The following is a 15,195-nucleotide window of genomic DNA, read 5'->3' as shown; positions in this document are numbered from 1 at the left end:
GACCATGCTGCAGGAGGGACTGGATGTTTAAAAGAGAAAAGTGCAAAGGGGCATCTTGGAGTGTTGTGACATGTCCGTTATTGGCCGCGGATGCCAGAGAGGCACGTGTCTCAGCGTCGATCTCCGAGATATTGGAAGGGATTGCAGGTGGTGCAGTAAGGGTAGGTGTAGCGGGAGAGGTATTTTTGTCATCATGGCCGTCACTCGGCGTGGGTAGGGGGTCCCGAGCCCAGTAGAATAGTGCATTCATGTTCATCAGACAGGGTAAGGAGTATAAAGGAGTGATATAATTTGGAATAATGGGGTTGGGATCTAGGGTGCAGTATTTCGCTGTGATTGCTGCAAGTTTGAGCTGAAATGGCATTAGAGTAAGAGTGGTTGTTGCTGGCATCGAGGAGTGTAGCGCCTTGAATAAATCATGAATGTTCTGCATATCCCTGGAGAGAGCGGAAACAAAACAGTACCTGGAAGAGGCAGACCAAGGAATGCCAACACTGCTACCGGAGCCCCCGTGTGCAAACCGGCGATAACCGGCCTTCCAAATGTTCCTGCGCTAATGTGCTGCTGCGTCTTGGTGGCTCAGCGGAGCCGGACAATTTAGTTCAAACGAACTACTTTGAAAGCAGGCAGCTTACACTGTTAAAGACCTGCCGTGGCCATGATGGAAAAGAGACACAGTGTGAAAGGTTAATCAGGGCAGAAGTCGTTAAACGAAGCAAATTCGAATTCAGTTGGGCTGTCTTGACTAAAACAGAAAAGTCGTAAAACAGAACAGACCAATACAGGTACCGCCGGAGCAGTCCTTACTACTTGGCAGAACAAAAGCAAAATAGCACCAATCAATGCATATACAAAGAAATTAGTAGCATGTGGGAGCATACAATGCAAATCAGTATTTCATAAGGTTTGGCACACCAATGCACTTGCATACCTTCAATCTTCATGATCGTATGAAGATAGATTTAACGAGTCAAAGAACCTTCTTTTAATAACTGAAATTAATTTCATGAATTGCTTTGTAATTGTTTCTAATGTATATGATTGTAATTTTGTTAAAGGTTATTTGATTAACCATAAACAATACAAAAAATACTTTAAAAGAATTACCAAAAAGCTACTAGAGAGAACACCAGACTGGCCAAAGGAGATTCAAGCCCTACTGGAAAGCTCCATACCAACAAATGTGAGCGCCATCCTGGAATCAATTACTGGCTGGCTGTTTTCAATGCACAAAAGCTGTATCCTGATTGACAGAGGAGATCTGTTTGGAACTTTTTCGTGCAGCGAACCTCTACCTATCTCTGCGATCATCAGCAACTCAAAGTTGTATACTGACCAGCACCTGCTGCAGCCGGGTCTTCTCAAGAGGATATACATTTATGCTTTCCTATTCAGTAACCAGTAAAGGTCCTGGATGAACAATGTTTAGCAACTAAGTAGAATGTGATAATCTTCATGTTGTCTCTTCTCTCTTATTTCCATGACTCCTAAGATGCCTTCACAGCTCGTTAAACGTCTCAGGTGGTGGGGGGATAGGGTGGGTTGTATGTTTATTTTTTTTACTATGATTAAGGCATGAAATCTGACCATATTTTCAAGCCATGTATGTAATATGAGCCACTGGTGTAATGCATTTGAAATAAGTCAATAAGTAGGATTTACATCTTTCTTCGTGCACAGAATTACGTATTGATTTCCGTGACAGGATTTATCTTGTTATGGTCTTGCAAGTCAATTGTGTGAAAAGTGAATTGTGTGAACAATGTTTCTAAAATGCGTTTCCATGCTTCTGATAAAGTACACGTAACTTCAAAACTACTAGGACTGCAACACTTCCTGTGAAGCTTGTGCCTGCCGTGAAATGTAGTCAGGGGCTAGCGAAAAAGGGTAAAAGGGGCATTCGCTGCGATAGCCTTGCTCTGTCATAAACAAGCTTTTCACTTCCCTAAAAAGCTGATTTACACTGATGGAGCCGGTGACCTAAATAGCTCTTTGGGACGACTAAGGTCTAAAATGCTTTTTGCTTCGGTTAGATATTATGCTAATAAGGGGTGTTGAATGTTTAAGCAGAGAAAGTATAAAAGGGAGGCTTTGGTAGGCAGGGCATGGGATTAGCTGTTAAAGACCAGAGGCAGACTGATGGCTGAAAGGACCAAACAAGATGTAGATGCACTAGGGACATTATTCTCCATGCGGAAAGGAGGGTTTAAAGTCCCTTCTTTTTTCCTTGCTACTTTTTGAAGCCATTAAATTAGATTGTTGTATTTTTTTGAGGTATTTTGAGTCCCGAAATGACACTGGCTATTGGCTTTGAGCAGAACTATTATTTTTTGAATGAGCTCTATGTGGAATATGTTTATGTTTCCATCCAAGGCAAAACAGCTCACCACCTAGGAACAGATCTTATTTTTAATTGGCTGATGCTGGCAGCAAAGTGAATCCCAATTGACATTGACTCTTTGAAGCATTTTTCCCATTTCCATGCTTTTTTGATACAACGACCATGGTGCTTTGATAGGTGGTTTTTGATAAGTGTTGGCATGTTTCTTGGATTGTAGAACGCTCCAGGCATTCAGTCTTCTTCAACCCTCTCAGCTCCCTACCTTCTACAGATTGTATGAGGTTACTTACCCATCATTGATATCACACTGAGAAAGGTATTGAAAGGGCAGGTGATTTTATGAAGATTGCCTAGCAAGATTAGTGAGGTTGCCTATCAAGAACCGGTAAGGCAGGTAGTTTTTAAGGTTGATTAGTCTGGGTTTTGTGTAGGCGTAGAAGCAATGACAATTACTGCTTATTCATTAATGACATTTTGCATTTTAAGTGTTTTATGTAAAGTAACCTTAATGGTAGTAATTTTTATTACTTCTTTCTCATTAAAAGATTTACCTTATACATAAGAAGCATTTGTTGAGTGTTCATTACTGAGAAATGTGTCAGGAACATTTTGAATAGGAACATCATATGTGGGGCATCTTTTTAAATGTATTTTGTATAGATGCTATATATGGTGCATATCTTCAATACACACACAGAGTTACTGGAAGGTATGAGCAGTGAACTATCAAAACAATGTGACAGTAGACCGCTCCTGTGCAGATTGAGAGTAGTCGCTCACTTCAGGGAGGAGCCGTTTACTTTCTTTGCTGATGCACAGTAATAGGTATTTGCTGTTCCTCTCTCTATTCCTACTACAATCCCTGCTGCTAGGCGGGGAAGGTCTTGGACACTCCGCTGGGGGTGAAGGGAGGGCTCCGGACATAGGGGTGATAAGAATTGCATCACAATCATACATGTCGCACCACACTGTTCCTTCAAAGGCTAAAATCAGCTCCAACCTTGCAGCAGTCATTGCCTTGATTGTGATTCAAGTGGATGGATTGCTTAGCTGTTTATGTCCCCAATTCATTTTTTTTTTAAAAATCAAATGTTATTGCCATTTTTAGTAAAATAACACAGGACAGCATTTAAGCATTCCCCTATAACCAAAACCTTTAAACCATTCCCCCCTCCCCTCATGCTTTGAAGTTTTAATTGTCCCTGCAAAATTCAAACACAGGATAATGCCTCCTTTTCAGTCAGGCTTCTTCTGGGTACGCTTGTACGCAAAACACGAGAATCTCCTCACCAGCTCCCCATGATTAGTTCTGAAAACCGTAATCTCCCCTCGTGTCGAGCAATCCCCTCCCCCACATCCTATTCTTCATCGATCTAACCGCCCATATTTCTCAAAGAAAGGGAGCCATAAACCCTCAATATCAGACCTGGACTCATCCATGAGGTGAGTGAGATAGTCCATATCATATATAGCACAGATCTTCAAGACCCACTCCTTTTCCTCCGGCATTCGTGGGTTTTTCCACAATTGGGCGAGGCAGCATCTCACTGCCACCAACATGATCTGAAACATATACCCCTGCTCCATTTCCTGCTCCTCTTCTGTGCCTACACCAAAGAGAATACACCATGGTGAGGACTCCCTCTGAATTCCGTCAACACCTTTAATCCAGGACAGGACATCCCCCTCCAGTGTGCCTGCACCCTCAGGCAAATCCACCACATGTGAATGTAATCCCCCTTTTCCCTGTGGCACTTCCAGCAGTGTGGGTCATTTCCCTCTCTCATTCGGGCAATTCTCGTTGGAGGGTAGTGCCATCTATGGAGTAATTTCAAGGCTTGGTGTCTATACTGGAGTGATGTTGAGTGGCAGGCTCTCCTGCACATCTGAGCCCACAAAGTGTCATCAATATCCCAGATCCTATCCCAATTTGACTCTCAAAGGGAGGGGGTCCTGTGGGCTCGCCAGGAGAAGCTGCCTATACAATCAGGCTATCAACCCCGCAGATCCTTTTTTATCAACAACTTCTCAAAGCTCATCTTCTTAGATCAGGCCCCCAACTTACCTCAGACAGGACCCCCTTCAATTGTAAGAAACGAAAGGGCAACAGTTTACTAAGACCTAGGGCCTTCTCCTGTCTACTACGAGAGATAAAGGCCTCCCCTTCCCACATTTGTCACGCCCTGCTCAGCCCACCCTCGTACCAAGGTTGAAATGCCAATGGTCCCTCAAGCCCATATCTAAGTGGAGGGGACCTAATACAGCTCAAAGGTGACAGCCATGTTGTGAGCCACCTGTTGTCCCCTCCCTCCAGATGGACCACAGGGCCTCCATGATCGGGTGACGTAGCACCAAGTTCGCTATAAGGGCTTTAGGGACCCACAACCACCCGTCTATTGTAACCGGGCCACCACCGCATTGTCCATCATCACCCACTGCTTCGCTGATAGTGGGTTGAAATGGTCCACCAGGACCCGGAGTTGGGTCGCTTTCTAATACATCGCCAGGTCAGGGAATCCCACCCCCCCTCCCTTGGCCGGATTAATGTCCCGTATGCAATACTATGTTTAGCCCCTGCACAGAGGAACTGCAGCATAGCTCGCTTCACCTCCAAGAAGAACGATACAGGTATTGGTAACATCTGAAACAATATTAAGAATTTGGCAAGAACCACCATCTTCAAACAATTTAAGTGCGCCATCCAGGACAGCCCTGCACCAGTCCATATCCCGTTTTATGGCGGACCAAAGGGGATGGAAGTTACTAGGAAACAGATCCTCAAATCGCTGTGTCACCTGGATCCCCAGGTATCGGAACGTTTCATTTTGCACCTTAAAGGAAAGCCCCCCAATGTATTCCCTTTCCCCATCCGGCATCTCCCCACCACATATGCCACTGGCTTTCCCAGATTGACATTAAACCCCCCGACAGCTTCCCATAATATTCCAGGCTCTTCAACAAAGGGGGGGAGCAAGTGAGAAGGCCTAGTGATGTAGAGCAGGGCGTCATCCGTAAAAAGACTGACCTTACAATCAAACTCACCTACCACAACGCCTCTAATCTCTGCATTGTCCCTGATCGATGCCGCCCATGGCCCCATTAGCAATGCGTAAATCAGTGGCGAGAGGACACCCCTGACGTGTGCCCCGCCGTAATGGAAAGTGAAATTATTTAGTCCCATTGACCACCACCCGAGCTGCAAGCTCTGAATACAGGGCCGATATCCAACCCATCCACCTAGGGCCCATCTCCCTAGGGACACAAAGACCTCCCCCATTAAGGCACAGCTCACCCAGTCGAATGCCTTCTGAGCATCAAGGGACAGCAAGAACACCCCCTTCTCTTTTGCCCCTGGCGTGTTCAAGAGAGTCTTCTGCATGCTGCCTGCCCCCTGTCTATGTAGCACAGAGCCAACCTGGTCCGAGTGAATCAGTCGGGGAGGTGAGATTACAAACGAGTCGCCATGATTCTGGCAAAGATCTTGGCATCCACGTTAAGAAGGGAAATCGGCCTATATGAGGCACAGTTGGCTAGGTCCTTCCCGGGTTTCGGGATGACTGCTATTGGGGCCTGGAGAAATGTCTATGTTATCGTGTCCTGCCCCACTAAACAATTAAACAACTTGGCCAGGGGTACTGCCAGCAGGGTTTGATTTCGCTTGTAAAAATCGCCCATAAAGCAATCATCCACCGGAGCTTTTCCGGCCTTCAGCCTTTGAATGGCCCCCAATACCTCCTTCCTGGTTACCTCTCTCTCCCCGTGCATCACTTTCCTCCCTTGTGAGCCTAGGGAGATTCTGGTTGGCCAGGCACTGCCGGATTTCTTCCACCGATTGCTCTGGTGGTCTAGCATATAGCTCCTAAAAGATGTTTGCAAAGCAGGCCACGATATCAGTTCCCCCGTTCCTCACCCGTCCCCTTGTATCCCGCACTCACTCTACCCACCTTTCTGATCTACAACCCCTCAGTCTATGAGCCAGTAGAGTTCCCACTGTGTCCCCCCTTTCATAATACTTCTGTCGGGTATATCTCTTCTTCACAACCTCCCCAATCAGGACTGTATGGAGTTCCTGCCTTATACCTCATCTCTCCCAATAAGGCCTCCCTGTCTGTGTCCCGTTGAATCAGGTGGGAGAGCAGATTTTTCAGTTCCTCTCGTAGCTTGCTTTCAATCAACCCCCTTTCGTGCCTCCTCCGAGCCTCCGCAACGATGAGTAATCCCCGAAAGGTGGCTTTGGCCACCTCACACACCGTTGCCCATATTTGTCTCCATGTTATCATTAATTTCAAATTAAGCCTGTATCTCCCTTCCCAGAAAATCCCTAAACACCTGATCCCTCAGCAGGGGTCCTTGCACCTCCATCTAAAGCACCTTCGTAGCTGGGGGAGCCACCAGTTCACCAGCACAAGCTCATGATCTGACCACGTGATCGTGTCCAGCCTTGGTAGCCCTACCTCGCCCTCTCGGGATCAGGTCGTCGTCAATCCTTTTATACGTCTGGTGTGGGGGAGAGAAGAACGTGCAACCTCCTAGCCCTGGCCACTGCTTCCACCTGACATCCACCCAGAAGTGGTCCCGCAGCAGATCCCTCAGGGCCACGCTATCCCTGGTCGTCCCTTTTGTGCCCGCCCTTTTTGATGACCACCTGTCCAGCATGGGGTCCAATATCAAATTGAAGTCTCCCGCAACAACATCGCACCTTCCACCCATCTATCACCTTAAACAACTGGCGCAGGAAGCCCACAAGTCCCACATTGGGTCCGTACAGGGTAGCGAGTGTAATCCATACTCCCCCGTGCATACCTTTTATGCCCATGAATCGTCCCCCAAATCCCCTCTTAACCTGATCCATAAAGTGGAGGGATTTACATCAAGCACTATACCCACCACTGCCTTCTTGGAAGTCTTGTTGGAGGCCCAGAAGTGCCTACCAATCTCTTTATCTTCCATCAGTGATTCCACCTCCTGCCTATAGTGGGTCTCGTGTAGTAAGAGAACCGCCAGTTTTTGTTTGCGGAACAGGTTACTAGTCTGAGACCTTTTGTTTTGAGAGTTCAATCCCTTTACGGTCAACGTACCCAATGCTACCTCAGCCATAACCCTTTACCCTTCGCCTGTTACTCCTAGCATGTCATATGAGGTACAAGACCTCAGCAGCATGTGAATCTCTGCATGAGGTTGCATACACTCTCACCCCCTTACCAAACCAGCCCAACTCCTGGATCCCCCCTTTCATTAACCGTATGCTCACCATCTGCACAACCCTTCTCAAATTTTGGCATCTAAATTCCCCATGACCCAGGCCACTGACCACCCTTCCAGCGGCCAGAGAGAGAACCTCCCCCGAACTCGGTCAGCCTCCCTTGAGGCCCCTAAAAGGGTTCAGAGGCGATCCCCAGAAAATGCAAAGAGCCAGTGTAGGGTTGGCGCCGCCCCCTTTCAAGCATCATTGTTCCCTGGGAGTCCATTGGCAATGTTTGCTACATCAATTCTCAGTACAGTAACTTGTGTATGGGAGCTATGTTTGCACAAATTTATGATGGAACCTTTCAGAATATGGGTGACTCCATATTTTACCAACCACATTGTAATTGAGGGACAGTACTAATACTATCAGAGACTGGCCGCCATCAGTATTTTAGATCATTTTTAATGTGCACTCAATGGACAACTTTGTGATTGTCATTTCTTTTACATTTTTAAAAATGTAATTTTAAATGCCTCTCATTGGTTCACAAAACAATCAGATACCTACCACGTTGGAATTGTCTTCTCCGCACTCATTCCCCCCCACATTTCTGACTGCACTGGGAATTTTCATTCTATTTTTACTGGATTATAAAGAAGATTATGCATTCTGTTGGGAAAGCAAATTGATAAAACCTCAGGGAATCTCCTTGTAAGAATGATCTTTTCTTTATTTTCCTAACTAAATCACACTTTTAAAAAAAAACTGGATACAACATGAAGTAAAATTGACACGCAGGATGGGCGCTCTGGGTTGTTTCTTCCATTCACAAAATCATTCTGAACTTTCAAACCAGTCCACTACAGGTCATTGAGAGACCAGGTAGCCTCTTTCAAGTTTTCGAACACAAAGTTCTGGTTCGCCTGCCATGGAACCATGCATCAACCCTCTGATGAACCATCAAAAAGGAAGAAACATGCAGCTCAGTCTCCAGCTGAAACTTTCCTACCCTTACTTGTTAGGCTTTTCAGAATCACTACTGTTGTAGGGTTCTGGGAAACCAACTTTAGTGGACCTGCCAAGCTTTCACACAAGTCTAGCACAAATCGCTTGGTAACAACGACAATAAATTAGGCCAAGACTAAGGAGATCTGAGTTTTGGTGTGAACTGCAAGTCCCAAACAAAAGGGGGTGTTAAGCAGTATATAGTCCACATAAGTAAATACAAAAATGCTCTATTTAGTAATGTATGCTTTGAATCACAGATACTAAAATACACGTTTGGTGTCCAAAATGATGCGACACAAAGCACACTTTCTGAATCCCACAGTTTCATTAGCAACATGTTTGGCAATATAGCATAGACCTTATAATGTTATATGTAAACACCAACACCAGGTACTAAGCTTAATGAGCTTAGCACAAGCCCTACAGGCAGATTATCATATTGAAATAAAACAGAAAAATTAGCTCTGCATGTTAAGCATGGTATGGGTTTGAGTATACAGTGAAGAGCTGATTAAACATTGTAGCAGGACTATTGTTAAAGGTCTATAATAATCAATAGATCATAATACAAGAAAGTGTGTGAAGGTGACAGTGAACATTCAGAAGTGGCTTATGTGTCACTATACATTTATTTAAACTGAACCGCAAAATAACACATTTTATGATACAACTATACAGACCATTTTGAAAGCCAAATATCAGGAGAAAAACTGGCAAAAACAGAGCATCAAATTACAATATTTGCCTGGTTTGAATACTTACTAGCTCGGGATGGTTGGGAAGGCCACATTTCTTGCAGGGTTCATCATCTTCTCCTGGTGCAGGAGACCCTTTCCCCTCTTCATGACCTTTACAATCCTTCTCAGAATTGGCTTCACTGTCAGAATTTGTGCTTTCATCTTCACTAGAACACTTCAGTTTACGCCGTGATCGTGGTCTTGGGCGCGTAACAGTCCACTTGGCTCTTCGCCTTCTAGATTTAGGCTGATGAAGAACAAATACAAGTCATCAAACTTCTGTTTAATACTTAAAATAGTGATATACACCTAGCCTTGTGTTTCTATATTCATGCAGTTACAAAATTATTCGAAAGGGTGAAAACAAACTATTTGCAATTGTGGAAGATTATTGTTATCTATAGGTACAGAGGTGACCCAATAAAACCTGAATATAAAAAATAGATAACTCACCTAATGGTAATGTTTAATACATGAAACACACCTAGTGCGTTGTTTCCAACGGTTAACCCTGCTGCACTCTTAGTAGACACAGGGTCCTACAAGTAATGTTTTTGATTCCAGTTGTTGGTGTCACGCAGTGTACAACCACCAAGCGGGTCTTTCACAAAATACCATTTGATAAAGTAAATAAAGTACACAACACACAATTTTGAAATGAAAATGTTTTTAAAGAGAGATTTAGCACAATTTGTCTTGTCAGGGTCCAAAGTCTCCAGAACGACACCTTCACAGCGAAATGAACCCAAATGGGAAACAATAAGTTGATCCTCCTAATAACAATCATTCATACAAATCCAGAGGAGATGTCAACTGGTACCCAATTTCATTCAACATTTTTGTCATTCATTTATTGTGGAATGGTTAAACTAATAATTCATTTGGGGACATATTACTGTGCAAACTGACGATTTACAACTTCAGGGCTCAAAGCTCAATGTCCTTCACAAAACCTTTTTCAAATTATCACACAATCGTTTTATAATCCTTACAGATTCATCTGTGCACCTACAACGTAACAAACTAATTTAGCACTTATAATTTGCCACTCGCTAATAACCAACTCAATATCCCTAGAGAGTTCACTGACATTCCTGTGCATGAGTAGATGTTCAGTAAAATGAGAGACCTATGTGGTACAAAACGAACTCAGACAAAATGTATACATGCTGTCACTCATATTGAGTGTCAAACTCCATGACACCATATCAATGTGATCTCCACTTACCAGTAGTGTAACCAGACGATGGGAAAGATTGTAGCTAGTAGCAGCTCAACAACCTTCTAAAAACGATGTAGAGCGCAGCCATGAGCGATTATGTATGCTACGGCGAACTGCACCTCCCAAAAATAGGTGAATACGCATTGATAAAAACTAATGTTCCCCATTCATTCCATTTGGTAAACTAGTGCCTTCGAGGCGACCCCCATGCGGCCCGTGCCCTCAACGTGAGCAGTATCAAAGACTGCATCATACTACTATTTTTAACTATGTAATTTCTGTGTATACTCCTTGCTACTCAAGAACAACTCAACGTTACCCAAATACAGTAAGGCACTTCTTACTTCTAAGTCCGCTTCGATATAGGGAAAAGCAGTTGTCAAACATGATCTGTAGATTGGCAATCCTATTGCTTCGCTCCCCCCCCCCCACCAATTATCTCTCACTTTTTCTCTGAACTTGCTCTATCCGAATTCTCCCTGGACCTAGTGTGATTGTTAAAATTGTCTCCTGCCCCACCTTTCTCGCTATTCCCCAGCCTCTGCAGCACTGCCTGAGGTGTCATTGGGCATAGTGCGATGGTCGCTCATTTTGTTCCTCTCCATCCTTTCTCCACCCCACCCTTATTTTTTATTTTGTTTCGTTTAAACCTTTACAAGTAGTTTTTTCAATCATACATATTTCTAGGCGATATGTGCTCCATAGACCGTACACAAGTGTGAAAAAAAATCCCAAAAATCTAAAACAGCTTCAAAGTTTCAATACTAAAATTCAAATACAAAGCTCTCAAATACATTGTGCAAAATGCAAAAATGTGCAGATTTTAAGTGCAGTGTGTTGTACATAGAATTAAGGGTGCCGAAACACGGTGCATCCTTATGGGCTATCAATAAATATAAGATGATTTAAGAAAAACTGGTTTTGTTTGATACCTGAACTTCACTGTGGCGCAGTAATAGATGGGCGCAGAAACCCTTTTGTACACAGAACGTATACATTTTCTTTCGAGTGGAATCAGAAAAGTCCCAAAGAAGGCTGTTACAAAATTTCTAAGCTAAAATTCAAGTTCAAAAACTCTCAAGATCAATGTGCAAAATGCAAAATTACACAAATACAAATATCATAATTAAAATCCAACCAACATAATAAAATGAGTGTTCATGCAATAAGAGAGTATTTGCCACTTGATTAAAACCGAATATAAAACAATTTTAAAAGACAAAACTACAACAGGACATTAGAGGCGGGACATACTACCTGTGCCAATTCATCAATTTTCCCCAATAGACTGGTTAGTGCAATGATTAAAGATTTACTTTCACCACACATTCTTATCCCCAATAGATTCATAGAAATTCCGATTCGTTGATAATATATATACATAATGTACACCGTCTGATAACTCTAAAATGGGAACAAGCTAAAACCAAGTGTTTCAAAGTTTCCTTAGGTTCTTCACAATTTGGGAATCGGCACTGCCACAAAGGTTTAGTATCATTGTCGCATACACAGTGTGCTATTCTTTCTTGTGTATGAAATTGGTTCAACTTAAAGCACATATAAAGTGAACGAGCGTTTGGACAAGGAAAAGAAATTAGATAACTACGCAGGTTTCTGTTTCTAAAAAACTTTGTTTATTCATTATACATATGGTATTTCTCCATTTCCTCAATTGTTACAATTCATATCATATATATTATTTTTAAACAAACCCTGCCGAATGATTAAATCTTCCATTGCAACATCAAGTTTACTCAATATTTGCATTTTTCTGCAAAAGGACCCAAAGGAGTACAATCCATTATCAATCATCATATCATTAAGATCGTTGTGCAATGAGTTTGAAGATGGATCCAAAGTTTTTGCATAACTCTAACATCCTCCATTCATATCTAGCAGCTAAAGAACGCAAACCCAATTTGTGGCGAACTAAAACATTAGGAACAGAAGAGGCTAAGTGAAGCGTTGACTTCCATAAACAACCTTGTAAAATATTTTTAAAAACAGTCTTACTTCTCCATCAGTCAGATATCCAATTCATAACACTGGCTCCACTTTCAAAGTGTAGATGTCTAGCAATGTTAACAACGAGAATTTGCAGTATTTTTGTGAAAGGAGTTGACGTAGTTTCTGATTGAGAAGATCTTTCCACATGTCCAGGGAGGATGAATTGCACAAGGTGTATCCCAGATATTTTATATGTACTGGTTGATCAATGTAGATGCCTTCAATTTCTTTCCACACGTAAAGATCATAATCTTAGATTTATTAGGATTGGGTAGGAAATTATGCTTAAGTGCAAACGATGAACAAATGTGTAACTTATTTTGAAGCTCAAATGGGGTGGTATTTATATGATCGTCTGCAGATGCAATCCAATGTAAACAAATCTTTCCCAATCTTACAGGACATATCTGGTTCATTCCATGAGTCATCTAGGTCACATAAATACAGATTAAACAAAGTAGATGCTAAATTGCACCCTTGCTTGACTCCCACATGAGTATGTATTGTGTCAGTCAGTGCGCCCTCCTGATTAATTCTTACCCTTCATACAGTGTTCTCGTGTAACAGATTGAAGAGAATTATTAAAGGGGCTATACCCAATTTGATCATTTTGTTCCACAATATATATCTCGTATCACACTGTTGAAGGCTGCAGACATGTCTAAAGCAGCCATAAAGATTGGATTTGATCCTTTACTCTTGGTTTGTGCCAGGATACGAGATAACATGGTCGCATTTAGTGCAGTACCCATTTTTTTGCGAAACCCATTTTGAAATGTAGTGGTATGTGCTACCCTGTGTTTTTCCAATTCATGAAGAATGGAGAATATCTTGGCGGAAGCATCTGTCAGAGCGATAGGTCTATAGTTTTCAGGTAGTGAAGCATCTCCCTTCTTATAAATTGGGACGATTATAGAAAGCAACCAAGATTTGGGAATGATCTGTGCTTCAAATATATGTTAAAATGTTACCTTAAGAATGCATGCCGAAAACCTTGGGTTAGATTTTTTCAACACAGTCTGGGATACCATCCCGCCCTGCAGCTTTCGAGGAATTTATTTTGAAATTGCCCATTCAATGTCAATAAGATTCCATTCACATTTACCCATCATTAATTTTGAATTGTGGAATACCAGAATAGCGCAAAGGTAGTTGAAATACCTTTACCATGTGTTTGTTCCTTCCATACTTCTGCACAAATAGAAGAGTGCAAACTTCTCTATCTTTGCTGTTAGCCTGCTTGATCACAGACCCAATAGATTTAGTATCATGCTTGCACATGTATTTTATAATGTTTTGGTTTTTCGAAATTGTGCATGTTGATTTTAATTTGTTTCACACTGTTTTTGTATAACTGAAGAATGCATTTCTTATTATAATTAATTATATATATTTAACGTTTTATCGAGTTGAGCTCCAAGTTGAATGGAAACTTATGACTGCAGTTCAAGGGTTTTTGTTTGCTTATCAAATATTTTAAGTTGAGTGAAATTATGTTTACATATTCTTCTATTGTACTGAGATCTCTTATTCCCTTAGTCACATCAACCTTTTCCAACTCTTGTGAAACCATATTAGTAATCTGTTAGCACAAATTAGAGTTCCAACACAAGGAAATCTGTGGACAATCTAGTTGCACCAGCCTCGAGGCTGGATTAATGCAATTCTTTATCGATTCCATGTTTATTCTTAACTGAATTAATATATGATCACTCAATTTAGCATCACAAGCAATCACGGGCTCACAAAGGTTACTAATCGTTTTTGAAACACAAATTGTCAACGAGGGAACAAGCTGAACCGCGTTTCCATGTGTAATTTGGAGATTTATCTTCAACATTGACAAAGGACAAATCCCATTCAGAGAAGTAATCAACCCATCTTTTGCCTCTACGCTTGGACAGTGATGCACCAAAGTCTTGGCACTTATAGGAGTTAGGTTGACCGCTCGGATCGCAACAGGAGTTGAAGTCACCTGCCACAATTAGCTCATAAATTGGATTAAACACAAAGGTATCTTCACGGATTGAGTCCAACTGATTAAAGATGCCTTAAATTGTGATTTTAGCAAGATTCCAGAATTAACATACATGCAGTACGTGCGTTTCCACCGTGTCCTTTAAACACAGTTGAACCACCAACAGATGTTCAGAGCAAAATATGGTTCTGGATACTGTACTAAGCGTTATCAATAGCAATCAAAACTCCTCCAGAAGGGCTATAGTTGCAGATGAAAACTATACAGTGTAGCCATCCAAGAAATACTGACCAACCTTCATGGTTTCTTGAAAAAATATAATATTGGGTTTATGTGATAAAGGAAGTAAGGAGAACCACATTTGAAAGTTATTGAACCCACATGGATTCCAAGAATTCAGAGTGAAGTCATGGACCCTAAGCTAGCTACGCAGAAGTTACAGCAGGTTTGGGTGCGAAGATGGATTTAATGAGAGGTTCGGCCCACGTCCAATCTTCTATTGTGCCTGCCAGAGACAAAAACTGAGTCGGTATCTTTATTTAATGCCTGCTTACTAACACCAGCCGTGGTTTGACTTTCCGCTGTAGCCTCTTGAACAACCTGAACTTCCACAAATTTCTTTGCTTCCTCTTTAGTTTTAAAGAATTGAATAGATAATCCTAATTGAGTCCAATCTGTGATCCCAAATGAGTTTTGATATGATGGTGGAATGAG

At 42.2% G+C, this 15,195-nt stretch overlaps 1 protein-coding gene across 1 annotated transcript in view; it reads right to left on the bottom strand.

Annotated features, from left to right (window-relative positions):
• Positions 1-15,195, bottom strand: part of RSF1 (remodeling and spacing factor 1) — a 1,138,572-nt gene that overhangs the window by 740,778 nt on the left and 382,599 nt on the right. Inside the window, exon 7 of the mRNA XM_069639968.1 lies at positions 9,300-9,521. Within this exon, the coding sequence (XP_069496069.1) occupies positions 9,300-9,521 (222 nt within the window). The remainder of the gene's footprint in view (positions 1-9,299; positions 9,522-15,195) is intronic.

This window comes from Ambystoma mexicanum, chromosome 7q (assembly GCF_040938575.1).
Source record: "Ambystoma mexicanum isolate Mex_15411 chromosome 7q, UKY_AmexF1_1, whole genome shotgun sequence".
Taxonomy (NCBI): domain Eukaryota; kingdom Metazoa; phylum Chordata; class Amphibia; order Caudata; family Ambystomatidae; genus Ambystoma; species Ambystoma mexicanum.
Note: the sequence above shows the minus strand (reverse complement) of the source record. Positions and strands in the feature narration are given on the sequence as shown.